We start from the raw sequence: 13,254 nt of genomic DNA on the forward strand, positions 1-13,254 counted from the left end.
CAACCGTTTCTAGCAGACATGACTGATTTGTCAATGCTCAAATCTCCAGGAGAAGACGGCTGATATTAAAGACTCGCTGTTTTACAAGAGAATCTTCCCAGCATTGCTAATGCTCAGCTGGGAAGTTCAAGTACGTTGGGTATTTCTCGATTTAAAAGAAAAAAAAACACTTTTAGGGTTTCAAAGTGCCAGAAGTACAAGTAGACACTATCAGCCGTATAAGCCTAACTAATGTCACACAATCAGCAACCATCAATTAACACACGAATCCGGTGGACTTAGAAATTGAATAACTTGTTTAACTCTAATGATAAATTGTTTGGCCTGCGTGATGATTTTTTTTCAATATGTGTTACACTTCTCCATCCAGCTCTCTGGCTGATTTTGGACAATTAGACACCCACCATTCGCCTTCCTATATGTAATTTGTTTATCTGCGGCTTTTTAAGGTAAGTCGATAGTGGCACAGGCTTATCTAGGGGCTGCCCTTTTGGCAAGTCATGGAAAACCCCGTGATCAGACAGACATATACAGAAAAGATGGGCGGGTTAAAGTCAACGATGGATACTCCCCTGCCCGATCCAAAACGTTACTGGGACGTGATGATAAGGTATGGCATTATCACCAGGTAATTAAATGTCGTCCTTTCGACTGCCAACAGCTCATAAGTCAGTTTTGACCAGCGAAGCCCCTAAACAACAAGCTCTGCCTTCGTTTCCCAAAAGTCTCCTTAATTGCTACTATGCGTTTTTGTCCTTCGGGTCTCAACATCAGGCCACCTTCTTGTTGGCCTTCAATACTCCGATCTTCATCCTTGAGACGTTTGCACAATTCACGTCGACTGTTTTCGCATAAGGCATCCCAAATCTGTCATGAAATAGCGCTGCGGTCTTCGAATAAAAAAGCTTGATGACTAAGTGTTGATTTTCGACATTAGATCATTTACAAATCAATTCATCCTAAAGTACCTTTAATGTAAATAAGTGCGGACGAATCATCTTCGATGCGATGTATCGAAAAGCCACAGAAAAAGTAAACCAGACTGACAGAAAATATTTTCTAATCTATTAAAAAAATGCAAGTTGATCATTTTGCTTGAAGCACAGCGGACGTATTTGACATTATAGCCAGTAAAACCAATATACCTATGCATTTTTGTACTTTACCACAACACATGCTTTATATTTTTATTCCTCGTTCAAAATATTTGTCTTTTCATGAGCTAACTGTGTGACCTTATGCCCATAATATTCTATATATAGCTTAACAACAACTATACCGGTATCTTAGTGTCCGTGAGTCCTAAGTTATTTCTGTCACTCTTCATAGTGGCGACGGTACATATTTCTAAACGACACGTACATGAAGCTCTAGATTCCTTAAATAGTTAAAAAGAAAAGAGACAAGAATATATTAATTGTCTTTATTTGTTATCATTCTATAAAATCCTAAAGAAAACCATTAACAGATGTTACTAATATATGATAAAAAAAAAATTGACAAATTATGTTTTTGATATTGCTAAGTCAGCTTAGCATTAGTTGCACATCTAGACAAGCAAAACAGGTCATGAAGAACAAATATTGCTATGAAAAAATGCCCTTTTGGTAAAAATGTTTCAGAGTACATTCCCAAATATAATATAGAACAGTGTGACACAAGGTCCACTGAAACCAAAACAACACTGTCCTGGTCGCTTGAATCTTACCTGTAAAACAAATAAATATTACATATGTAGCCCGTAGAACGCGTTCTTCCTCACTCGAAGCAAAGTCATAGGCATCCATAAACGCTGGTGTCGTTGCTACTACACGCGTCTGTATGTATCGTGTATTGGCGTATAGTACAGAACGTGGCTGTCATCTGCTATAATAAACGCTCGAATCTCTCCACAGTTGCTGGTGAACCACTAGTGACTCACTTGATTTAGACGATCGACCAAAGAGCTCTTTATTGTCTCATACCCACACTACGTTCCGTTGCTATGTGCCGAGTCACAGTCGCAAGCTTCACGTGTCGGGTCTTCGTTCTTTCAATCGAACGAATTTCTACTTCGGCCACTTCGTTACTCTTTTCATTACAGTTTCTTTTTTGGGAGCAGAAAGAAATGCTGTTTTAGAGGAAGTTGATTATTTGGTAACTATAAGGTAAATAAATCTTGCCTACGAATAGTAGTTTCGCTGGTACAGAAGAAAGACTGGTTATTTCTTATTTAAGATAAAAAGAAAAATTTAGTTTAATCTTCGAAGGAGAGATCTCAATACTGTTTTTAACTATGCAGGGTAGCTATGTATATGTTTAGTTTATAGTACTTTTTTTCCTCTCTATGCATTTATTCACTGTAATTGCTATTGACTCGGGTCACTATTCTAACTAGGACTCTGAACAGCTGTTTGTCAAAATGTAATTTCTGAAATCGTGAGTACCCTTTTCTCATAATAACTGTCAGTGAAAGGAAACTGATAAGTAAAGACATTTCGAGGCATTACGCAAGCGGGCCACATGAAAAAAAAACCCAGCGGAGTTACATCTTGAGCTGACACTAGTCCTAGACTCGAAAATCGGCAGGTTTATGAACGCAAAAGGTGTAGGGGGCCACGGAAAATCAGGAAAAAGGGTAGCGTTTGTAGCTAACATATGATTCCATTTCAAAAACAACCACTATTATTTACATAGTAATTTTTAATTTTTTTTTTTAATGGTTTCTTATGCTCGTTGCTACCCTTCCAGCAAGGTTCCTAACGAATATTCTGTATCGACGTATGGAAAGCTTTGCGTGAAGAGTATAATGATTGGCCCCCGCATAGACCGTCGATTTTAGACATGGTAAGTTACATGCAAGCAAAGACACTGAACGATAGCTGCTCTCTGTTCATATTGCGGAAACAAAACTCCTGTCTCCGCTATAATAAAAAATAACTGGCTTTTTTCTTGCACCAAAAATAAACACGTGCCCGTTATGACAAAACGACCAGCATATTGCGCCCAATTCATACTGGCCATGTTTCGTAAATCAATCAAAATAGATAGCTACGGTAGCGCAGCAATAAATAGTAAAGCGCTGGTCATATGCACGATCTTAAATTAAAAAAAACTTTTTATATTTACATAGGATCCTATGATGTTTGAAGATATTAAATTAGAAATGTTTTTATTCTGATACATTTATATAGTATCATTTCATCATGTTATGTATAATCAGCTTGTGCCTCTGTGCTTTCATCAACCATGTTTTAGAAGGGAAATATTAACATACATAGATATTAAGCGATCTGTGAGAATGGCCTTGCCTACCAGCTAATACATATGATTATATTGTAAATTTATAGGCACTATATTGTGCGTATGAAAGCTAGCAGAAATCACTGTCAGATTTGGTCAGAGGCAATCAAATATTTTTCGGTGGCGACTATAGATAGACAAACGGAATTCGGGCCGAAACTCATCAACCTTGTACAACAGTAAAAAACGATGCTCGATAGTTTAATCTACGCGCGTCGACGACTACAGAAGGCACTTGTCGAGTATGGTTTCGTGTTATTATATCTTGTGTGTTTCTCGTCCTTTTACAATATGATATGTCGTTTAGCGGTCACCGCCGGTATCGCGATTTGAACTTTGGGCAGTTGAGGGTACGGTACCATCATACACAGACGAAAATTGGCGCCACTTCGGAGGACAACCGAAAAGAGCTCGTTTGCGAAATTGAGTCAGAGTTTCGAATTTTGTCTTTCATCAGATAAATTACATTATAGCATACAGAAAGGACCGTATTGATGAGTCATTTGACCAATGCATGTCAACTGCATTTTGTCGCTTCACACCTACAATGAGCAACGAGGGGCCGATGACAACAACTGCGTAATTTACAAATTCAGAGTCTATGATAAAAAACTAATAGCGGCTGCTTAATTGTTACAGACGAACTAGGAACAAAGACGCCGATACCTGTAGTGATTCAACATAGCTGACCTTTTACACAGCGACCTAACAAATCTAAGGTTGCGGAGAAAAAAACAGGTACGATCTAAACACTGTGAAACATAACCACTAGCTACCCTTGACTTGACCTAAAGAGCGCCACCCGTTACGTTTTGTTCTAAGTGCTATTGCCTTTTGCAATATGGAGTCATCCTATTAGGACCAATGAGCTGGTATAGCACATACGTGCTCACGCCGATAATTTAAAGATTTGTGGTTACACGGCAAATCATTACTATTGCTAATTTTATCAATCAAGAAAAACTGAATTCCGTCCTGTGATCGTATACGATATACGCAAGCCATATAGAACTGGACGGGCGAGATCTGTATTCTTAGACGAATATTGTGTTTCTGTTTTCTCAGCTGCTTACCAAGTAAATTATTTGCGATTTTTGCTAACTCTCCTAATATTAAACAAGTCCTTTCCCCAAGCAGCTTGTTAAGATGACACGTATACTTTCGACTATATGGGGCTCCATATCACAGGCAGACACTCGCAATACAGTTTCTCTTTTACAAATATTATTTATCATTAGTTGTCGCCTATGTACAATACATAGATACATGTTTGTTTACACGTTTGCTAACCTACAATTGTGTAACCTCAACTAATATGTTAGCATCAATTACAGATGTCGTCGATGTCACTCACTGGGTTACTGGCCCAGCTTTCCTGCTATAGCGGACGGAACTTGTGTCCTCCTTGTCAGGTCTCAATCGGTAATTATCAACCGGATGTCTAATCGAACAAGTAAGCGAATGCCGGATACTGTTTTCTCCTGTAGGACACTGGCAGCGCTATAGGACGAGCCGATACGAATTACGCGATACGTCGATTACGCGTCAGGCAGAAATATTAGCAGGTAAAAGACAGCACTGTTACTTCCCAAATGCCAGTTACTTTAGCTCCATAGTAGCATTTTGTGGTGCTTACGAGACCAGACACTTAATAATAGCCTTCTGTTTTATATACTCTTCCTACATATGACATGTGAGCGGCGCTATTGTAGCATATGTGCTACTGTGTCGTGTTCCTGTTTTACTAATAATCAGTCCTTTACTATATTTTTTTTCTACTGAAGGACTATTAGTTGTTGTAAATACATACGTGTGAACGAAGCAATATTGGACCGTGACGGATAACAGCGTCATATACTACGCAGACAATGAAAGCAGGACAAGTCAATCGTGATTGATATATAACGATAACAGTATAGCTCAATTCCTATGGACGAGCATCTGCCAGCCACGTTGTGATTACACAATCGTCTTACGATGATGATAACAATAAGCCAAATCTAGGATATTGGAGAAATGGGTTGGCACCGGTGATAGTTGATTAGTACCGAATCTCTTCCTTGATTTTATATTCGTGTTGGGCGGATCGAGTTATTGTTCCGCTTAATGGCTAAGGCGACCATCTGCTTTTGGACAGAAGGAGACGACCTACACGCCCATATAGTTTGATAAATGGCTACCACCTTAGAAATAATGAGCCTGATAAAATGTTTTTTAAAAACCAGCAGTTCAAATGACGTATTGTAATAGGAGCAATGTTTGACAATAGATAGTTCAGGAGAAAAATTCTAAGGTATTATTGAAAAGATACCACTCCTGATTCCGCTCTTGCGCATACATAATTACATGTTTCCAGCGGGTAAACGCGGTACAATCTTAGCGAACTCGCACGTTAACAGTGTTTTATCGGCCGCTAGTATATCCACCACGGTTCCGGTGCGTATCCGCACATTCTACTTTACAGTTACTGCAAATGTTGGCTTGTCCGATGTATTTTAACAGGCCAGTAAATGACTGAATTAAAAGCGACACTGTGGCCTGTAGCTGAAAGAGCCGCTGATTCCAGCTGTATGTCGTCTGCTAAAAACACCTGATATACTATCCATACAGGCACTGTTGATTATAATATAATAAACATATATCACGGCACCTTCAAATGTAATGCCACCTTACCTTTACATACATAAGTGCAATATTGTATGGTATCTTTCTGTGCTTGCATAAGTATTTATCTATTCGTTCGGTACGGGCCTATTTTGACCTGGCTCCGATGATGATTATTACTTTGTTGATAATTGCTTACTGCACTGATAAAGTTAGCGACAGCCGTAGCCATAAGAGTAAGAGAATTTTGATTGGTAACAGATAAACAAACAATCGGAATGTAGCCACAAAACGGTTCTGGGCTCGAACACTGACGAGTAAACGACCGAGATTGTTTATCTGTTCCGCTTAGTTTCGAGCCTGTTCCTACCACTAATCAACAACAACAACTACTACTACTTACTTACCTTACGACGCGTTCCATCAAGCGTCCAAGTTAACCCTACATGGGCGGACTGCCCACCCAGCGACCGAAGTGCGCTATACATATCTAGTCCAATCTATTTATATTCACACCGGCAGAAGGACAATAACGCCAAACACAAACAACAACTATGTCAGTATTAAAGGGAACTAGATTAGAAATTTAAGTGGGAAAACTAATTTCGTGGTTGATTAGACACGAAGAATCGACCAGGTACACATCTGCATGCAGATGACAAAAAAAAAAAACAAAGCAACGGCAATAATCATAATAATTCTAGCAAAAAAATTTCATCAGACCCCGCTAGCAGCGATTTACCACCCTAGCGACCACCAATGATTGATGGTATCAGAAAAAATCTACCATGCAATTGTAGTATGTTAAATCTAATATCGACTAAGAATCAATAACGACATTCTGTACTTTCAGTCCGGTTTGTCCAGTAGTAATAGTTACCTAAAGAGTGGAGATAAAAAGCCCCGTTTCTTCTGGCCAATCTACAGCCGCGTATCTCTTCCAGCGTTGTCCTACCTTAAATAAAGACCTTGTCAAAATGGTGGATGCATGGGGTGGCACGAGGGAGAGAAAATGACGAGGTTGAGTGAATGCAGTCAAATTAGCGGCAGGTTGATTTGCACGTTTACTGGGATGAAACACCATTAACAACCGGAAATTATCATAATTAAGGCTTCTAATGTGTAGACCCTTTTCACTGTTGGTGAATGGGGATAGACGTGTTACAACGTCGCAGGTGTCACTAGTATTGGTTGACAAACAAGGACATATACTGTTAATAACGCGAAATGTAACTTTTCGAATTATGATATATAGGGGAAGAGAGAGGTATCTTCACAAGTTTTCTATGTAGGCCCGGATTGGCACAAAAACATTTAGCTTCTGTACCGGTACCGCTAAACGAACAGATAGGTTTAAACAAGTATAAATTTCATAAGCTTCTTCAAGATCCCATCAGTGTCAGGGTATTAATATGCGATTCATCATGCTTCAACAGGTAAGCAAGGGCAAATTTTCATTTGAATGGCCTAAGGCTAGGCCGCCCAGTATAAGTCATGCGGCAGAGGTATATTCGTCGCTTGTTTGTCCTAATGTTCCTAATTCCAAGGACAACACACCTCAATTCAACCTGTTCATGTACTAATATATAGATAAACACGAGTCAGAAAAAATATCCACTATTCAGAAAAACGACAGCAACAACCTCTCATCTCTGGTAATGCAGCCGACTATTTGCCGTAGACGTTTTTCCACAACGAACTGACCAGTAACCGAGCAGACAAATACGCATTTACTCTTCTACAGATAACTATGATGGTAGATAGATAAATACGCGTTGAAGATTGAAGTACGCTTGCAGACGACGCGTGCAGACTGCCTCTGACATTTGGTGTGTTCGCCTACCGAATGTTCATTTGTCGACTTGGCACGTCGCCAGGGCATTCTTCGTCGAGCAAACTGTGTGTATAGATATAGAGGAAAAAATCACCAAGGGTTTAATTAATATGTAACATGGCCACGGTTAGCTACTTGGACCGTTCGTTCGTATACGATAATATGAGTTGATCAGGTTGAGGAAGGTGTTTGTTGCGTCTCGCATAATCTGTACGGCGGCGACAGATTGGGCCGTTGGATGCCAGTTAGTGACTGTCAGCTATTCTTTCGTGCGTTCGCATGACGTCGCTCTTCGTGCCGTCAACCGTAGATGATGATAATGGCAATAATAATGGCGTTTCATGTCGTCACTCTATGTAAACTAAACACTCGAATAAGAAAGTTTTTAGCTAGAAAATGGGTAAAAAAAATCAATAGCGTTGTCGCTTACATGCATACGTTAGACGGTGCCGAGAGGCCACTTCGAACCACCTGGCCGTCACTGGATAATACCAACATGGGCATGACAATGCATAAGATAAAGCGCCAAGCTTGGGGAACACGCTATATATGTGTTCCACAAGTCCTACTCTAAGAATTAAGATTTATTTTTCATTTGGCTAAACCTGCACGTGTCCTGCTGTCTGCTGGATCCTTTTCTTGCACTAAGGATGTTCTTGCACTAAACTGTAAACACAGTAATACTGAGTCAGGTAATATCTACGAAAAGTATGAATAAGGAAGGACTGTTCTATAGTATAGAAATGTAAGGTAATTGTAGCTTCTGAACTACATCAAGTTTGTTATGCGATGATTATAGTGCAATTATCTTGCGCTATGAGCTCTAACAATGGCCTTGAGCAAAAATTTTACCAGGGATCAGTTATGATAAATAAACTAAATCGGTAAATTATGAATGAGCGTTTGAAACTGGTCCCTTGGGAAGGGACTGTCTACGTCGTTGTTAGTTCACGTTCGGCCTAAAACGTTAAAGTTGAATTATGCTTTAACGGAGTTTGGTACACTTTATGCACTAAAGCCATTTTCATTCGGAGAAATTAGTTGAAAGAACATATTACTAGTATTATCGCACACTACAAGATCCCTGTCTTATGGTTGTATAGTACGGCGCATAATAACGAAACCAGCACGGGTTTTTCTTCTATCGGATTATATCCATTACGCTCGTTCGCCTTGAGCCATCTTTAAGGTCTATTCATTTGGATCCGAAGGTCTGTTCTATTTGAATTTGTGTCCTACTGTATTATTAATCGAAAACTAGCGTGTTCGTCCACTCTTTTCTCGTCCTCTGTAAATAAGCAGCGCGGAACAGAACTAAATAAACTATTGGCGTTATTATTAAAAGCACTAGTATGGACTACACGATAATTGGCATAGATCTTCAAACATAAAAACCGATAAGCTTTAAAAGGGGCGTCCCTGATGACTCTTTCAATGCTACTTGTGTCGTTGATAGCACAAGCTCATTAGTTAGAGACTATGGAAGTTGTTACAATCATAAACTCTTCCAGTGGCTACTACGTTATGACTGCCAGGTGCTGCTGACCCCCTGTGTAATCCTTTCGGAGTCTTTATGGGGCGAAGGGTTTATTAATTTTATATATGCAGCGAAGAAAACTAGCTTGAACACGTTTAGTACTATTAGTTTGATTGTAAAACTTGAATGATATATACACACACTATTGTACTTGTTACTAAAATTACCCTGCTGGTGCTAACAGAAGCGCTAAAAATATAATTCTATATTCTTTCATCATCGTTTTTTAGTGAATTATCTAAAATCTAGAATACTTCCAGCTGTCGCTTCAAAGTTGACGGAATCGAGTTTAGCATTCAACAAAGTACACATACATCTGTCACGACAGAATGCTTAAATTTTAAATCGGACACTCATATCAGACCAGTCATCCACAGATCAAGTCTAGTCAGCTCCGTCTGTCCACTTTTAGACGCTGCGTCTGAAAATAACCGTCAAGGCCATTAGACAGAGCTCGACGTGAGTCCACCTCTAATTCACAAGTGATTCCTGTGTAGACTGATGCCATGAAATGTTATCTAGATTTATACGAATAGTAATAATAATTACATAGAGTCAGGTATTAGTACCGGCTGTAGAGGAAATGATTGCTACGTGCAGATGAGGTACAGGCTCAACTCATCGTAGAGTCTTCAATAAAAATTCATTATCTGTTACATTTCCAGTGTCACCAATTCGAATTTGTCTCTCTTGCGAGACCGATATTAAAACCCAATGTGTAGTGAGCAGTAATGGCAAATGTTACCACTGACCGGCTTTTCTTCACTGAATTTACTGGTAAATTAATGTTAGCTAATGAATTTTACCGGTAAAATCATATTGTACGTTGCCGCAGTGACTAGCGATCAAGATTTGATGATATAATTATTGTTAGTTTATAAGTGTATACGCTATTAGCGCCAGTCGGCATACCCGAAAGTTTTCTAGGCGGTACCGTCAATTGCCAGTGCACAGTTCTACGTTTGTTGCTCTGCCTAACGGTTTTGTAAGCCGAAGTTAAACTCATCTGAAGTTGACCAGGGGCATCTGCCCAAGAAGCACCGATGCCAAAAGCTTCCATGTGATCATCGTTGTTGGGATAAAGCGAGGTTCCATCATGAAACATGTCTCAGATAGAATTTGCACCTCGCTGCCACGCTCTAGATGAATAAATGTCTTTTTTTTTCCTCTTTCGCTAACTGGCAGTTGCCTGTCGAAGCAGACCGACCCAAACTATCTGGCAGCAGACTCGCTGCTAGATATAATAGTATACAGGTGCATATCATCATGCCGTAATAAATCGAAAAAACGATGATACCCTTTGGTATAATCATCAGAGTATGTAATACAATATTCGTATAGATTTATTAGCGCATGACACGCGAAAGTCGAAGCACACATAAATACGTATAACAGCCCGTACGTAACTGAATAAAGCCGCTTCGTCTTGGGCGGACATTCGACCCAACGTGCATCATAATTCCCAGCTTTCGAACTTATTGGGACAATTTATGACTCTGCCAAATAACACGATATAAGGTTAACTATTGATTCACATAATAATTATCATTATTATTTCTCACACGTACATATGTGCGCGACCGTTCCACAGAAAATTCGTTTTGTCTCTCCGTCATAGAATATGGAATTTTACCTATATGGAATTGATTTATGTGCAGTATGCAAGACCAATACGTTGTAACGTGTAAGCGTCATTGCGTACTTGCACCTACCATTACTAATTATGGGTTCACAATCGATGCGGTTTGTGCTACCGTCGGTTGCCACCATTCTGAACAAATCAATAATAATATCAATCTTTACACAGGTCTGCAAGAGGCCCAATACGCGCTAGTTTTGAGTATAGTCTCTTTATCGGCTGGATATAACTGTAAGCGCCAGCCGAAATCGCTCGCGACTCATCGAGTGTCGTTTCATCCGTCAGATTCTACTTGTCTTTGGGTGAATGAATGAATACCTTTAGTATGCCAACAACGGCAAAAAAGGCTACTGCTGTTCATATGGGAAAGCGCGTCAACGCTGTACCGTTACGCCGGCGCCAGTTCGTAACATGCAAACGCGCACCGCGCGTCCACCTGACGCGCTCATAATAAACTCATCTAAAACCGTGCGTCACATGCATTTGCCGTTGTATTTTAATCCTGGCGGCGATCGCGCCCGTAGCGTAGCTTATTTAATAGTAAAATAACGAGAATGAACCCCTATTTACCTATCTTCAACAGGCCACATAGTAATTTCTTTTATCGTTTACCTAGCTTCACTTTAATTACAGGATCGGAATTGTATAAGTACGAGAAATGATGTTCGCGTTTATATCTGTATCATATTAAATAAAAAAGACTTCTACCCTAATAAAGGTTCTACCCTTTTATATTGTCGTCATTTTGATCAAGTTGCAGGTAGCGGTGTGTGTGTCTAGTGATACTCACACTACGTCCGGTGCATGGTCGAGTATGAAATACATAAAACGCCACACTTTTCAAGATCGCTAGGAAAATTCAGCACTAGGGAATACGAGGTGGGGCCTGTTGTGTTCCAACTGCAAATCTTACCCTCGTGTCGTTTAATGTACTCACAAATTATTCAGCTGAAGATTAGGTCTAAACCCATTTATTGTATATAAGGTTATTCGCGCGAATAGAGAAAGCAGAAACATATGTTCTTGATTCCACAAAGCAACAGATGACAATCATGCGTTCACAGGATAGACACTTTCGTGGTATTCCATCGTGTGTGGGGTTTTTGCGTGAGTTCCTGGCCTCTCATCATCGCCATCCTCTCTATAGTTTTCCTTTACTTCGTAAGTTAGGTTGACAGTATCAGCAGCCTATTTACGGGTAGTAAAGGTAGTGAAATTGTAAATACTCACTTCGCTAAACGGCGCACATATAGAAACCTCGACGCTCGTATCTCTATTGTAAATATGTAAATGCATGTATGTAGCTTAATCGATTGACGTTAACACCACAGAGTCCGCCTGCTTGTATGAGCGAGCTAACGTTTACAAGGCAATATTTTGATACTAGAATTTTTCGCCGAAATCAAATATGAACACACAATATAAAAACAGATCACTTTCAACGGTCAAATAAAGTTAGATCGTTAACGATGTATATGCGGCTGATTAGATAAAATTAATTTTTCTGAAAGTATGCCTGAGGTTTTGTTTCTGAAACGAAAGATAAACTTCTGTATGCTTCTACGCGGTTCATATAACCTTCATAGGACCATCCGACGAGCGCAGAGTGCGGCGAAATAGCCGTGTCGTTAATTATCAAATGGCCGAAATCCGTCAGTTGCTTTAGCTTTGTTTGCTACTGCATCTCTAAGCCGACCTAAGGCCAATACGCATTCCCTCGTTGCCAATATAACGGCAATTTAATTGCTACCGACAGTTGCGATGATGGTGAAGCACGCTTTATTTCTTGTGCTTCAATAGTGTTGTTGGCAGTTTTGTGCGCACCGTGCGTGAAACTTTGCTTTGTCTCTTCGTACCGACCGCTACCGTCACCAACGTCGGTGACTGCCTTGTCTAGGACTTCTACAAGTACACGATCTGTTTGTCCAGGGTATGAAAGGTGTATAAGGTGATTTGCACCTTGTTCTCATCTCATTCAAACGTGAAACCGAACAGCTTCACTCCGTCAGCTATTCGATCAAACCGAGTGCTTATACAGTTAGCTACACTGAAGAAACTTCTGCGAATAGTAAAGTATAAGTTAGTTCAGCAAAAGTTGTGGTCGTAGTTGTGTAGCGTTGATACGATTGACGCTTTGTCTGCCACGCTCAGCTAGATATCTATGTCGCTTGTGAATGACTGCCGATCACGATACCCTGTTCGGTGCTGAGCACATTTACAGCTAACAATAGTAAATCTGATAGCGTCATCGGCGCGCTCCTATGTCGATTGACATTGTTTTTATTGGTGCTATCATTATTATTACTGCGACTAGTGAGTTGTTACGGCAGTTGGGACTAGTCTCACTCCTCGCTGTCG

At 40.0% G+C, this 13,254-nt stretch overlaps 1 protein-coding gene and 2 long non-coding RNA genes across 4 annotated transcripts in view; 1 reads left to right on the forward strand and 2 right to left on the reverse strand.

Moving 5' to 3' along the window:
* Window positions 1–11,676, forward strand: part of LOC111254262 (uncharacterized) — a 30,532-nt gene extending 18,856 nt beyond the window's left edge. The window contains exons 3-6 of one of the 2 annotated variants that reach the window (XR_015316366.1): window positions 2,731–2,826; window positions 3,922–4,020; window positions 4,617–4,847; window positions 11,065–11,676. This is a non-coding gene — a long non-coding RNA (uncharacterized LOC111254262). Of the gene's footprint in view, window positions 1–2,730; window positions 2,827–3,921; window positions 4,021–4,616; window positions 4,848–5,066; window positions 5,410–11,064 lie in introns of those variants that run through there. The other variant, XR_015316367.1, reaches the window with a different exon arrangement.
* Window positions 1–13,254, reverse strand: part of LOC147754600 (uncharacterized) — an 82,659-nt gene that overhangs the window by 37,415 nt on the left and 31,990 nt on the right.
* On the reverse strand, window positions 3,135–8,633 carry LOC147754601 (uncharacterized). Of its 2 annotated transcripts, XM_086974019.1 has the most exons (4): window positions 7,530–8,633; window positions 6,842–7,067; window positions 6,294–6,386; window positions 3,135–4,782 (listed from the first exon to the last, which is right to left on the reverse strand). In XM_086974019.1, exons 2-4 carry the CDS (start codon window positions 6,968–6,970, stop codon window positions 4,633–4,635), a joined length of 372 nt encoding a protein of 123 aa, XP_086830145.1. In that variant the 5' UTR covers window positions 6,971–7,067; window positions 7,530–8,633; the 3' UTR covers window positions 3,135–4,632. The 2 variants fall into 2 exon arrangements, with proteins under 2 accessions (XP_086830145.1, XP_086830146.1); XM_086974020.1 differs by lacking the exon at window positions 7,530–8,633 and having other exon boundaries at window positions 6,842–7,523.

This window comes from Varroa destructor, unplaced genomic scaffold, assembly GCF_002443255.2.
Source record: "Varroa destructor unplaced genomic scaffold, Vdes_3.0 BEIS01000007.1, whole genome shotgun sequence".
Classification (NCBI taxonomy): Eukaryota; Metazoa; Arthropoda; class Arachnida; order Mesostigmata; family Varroidae; genus Varroa; species Varroa destructor.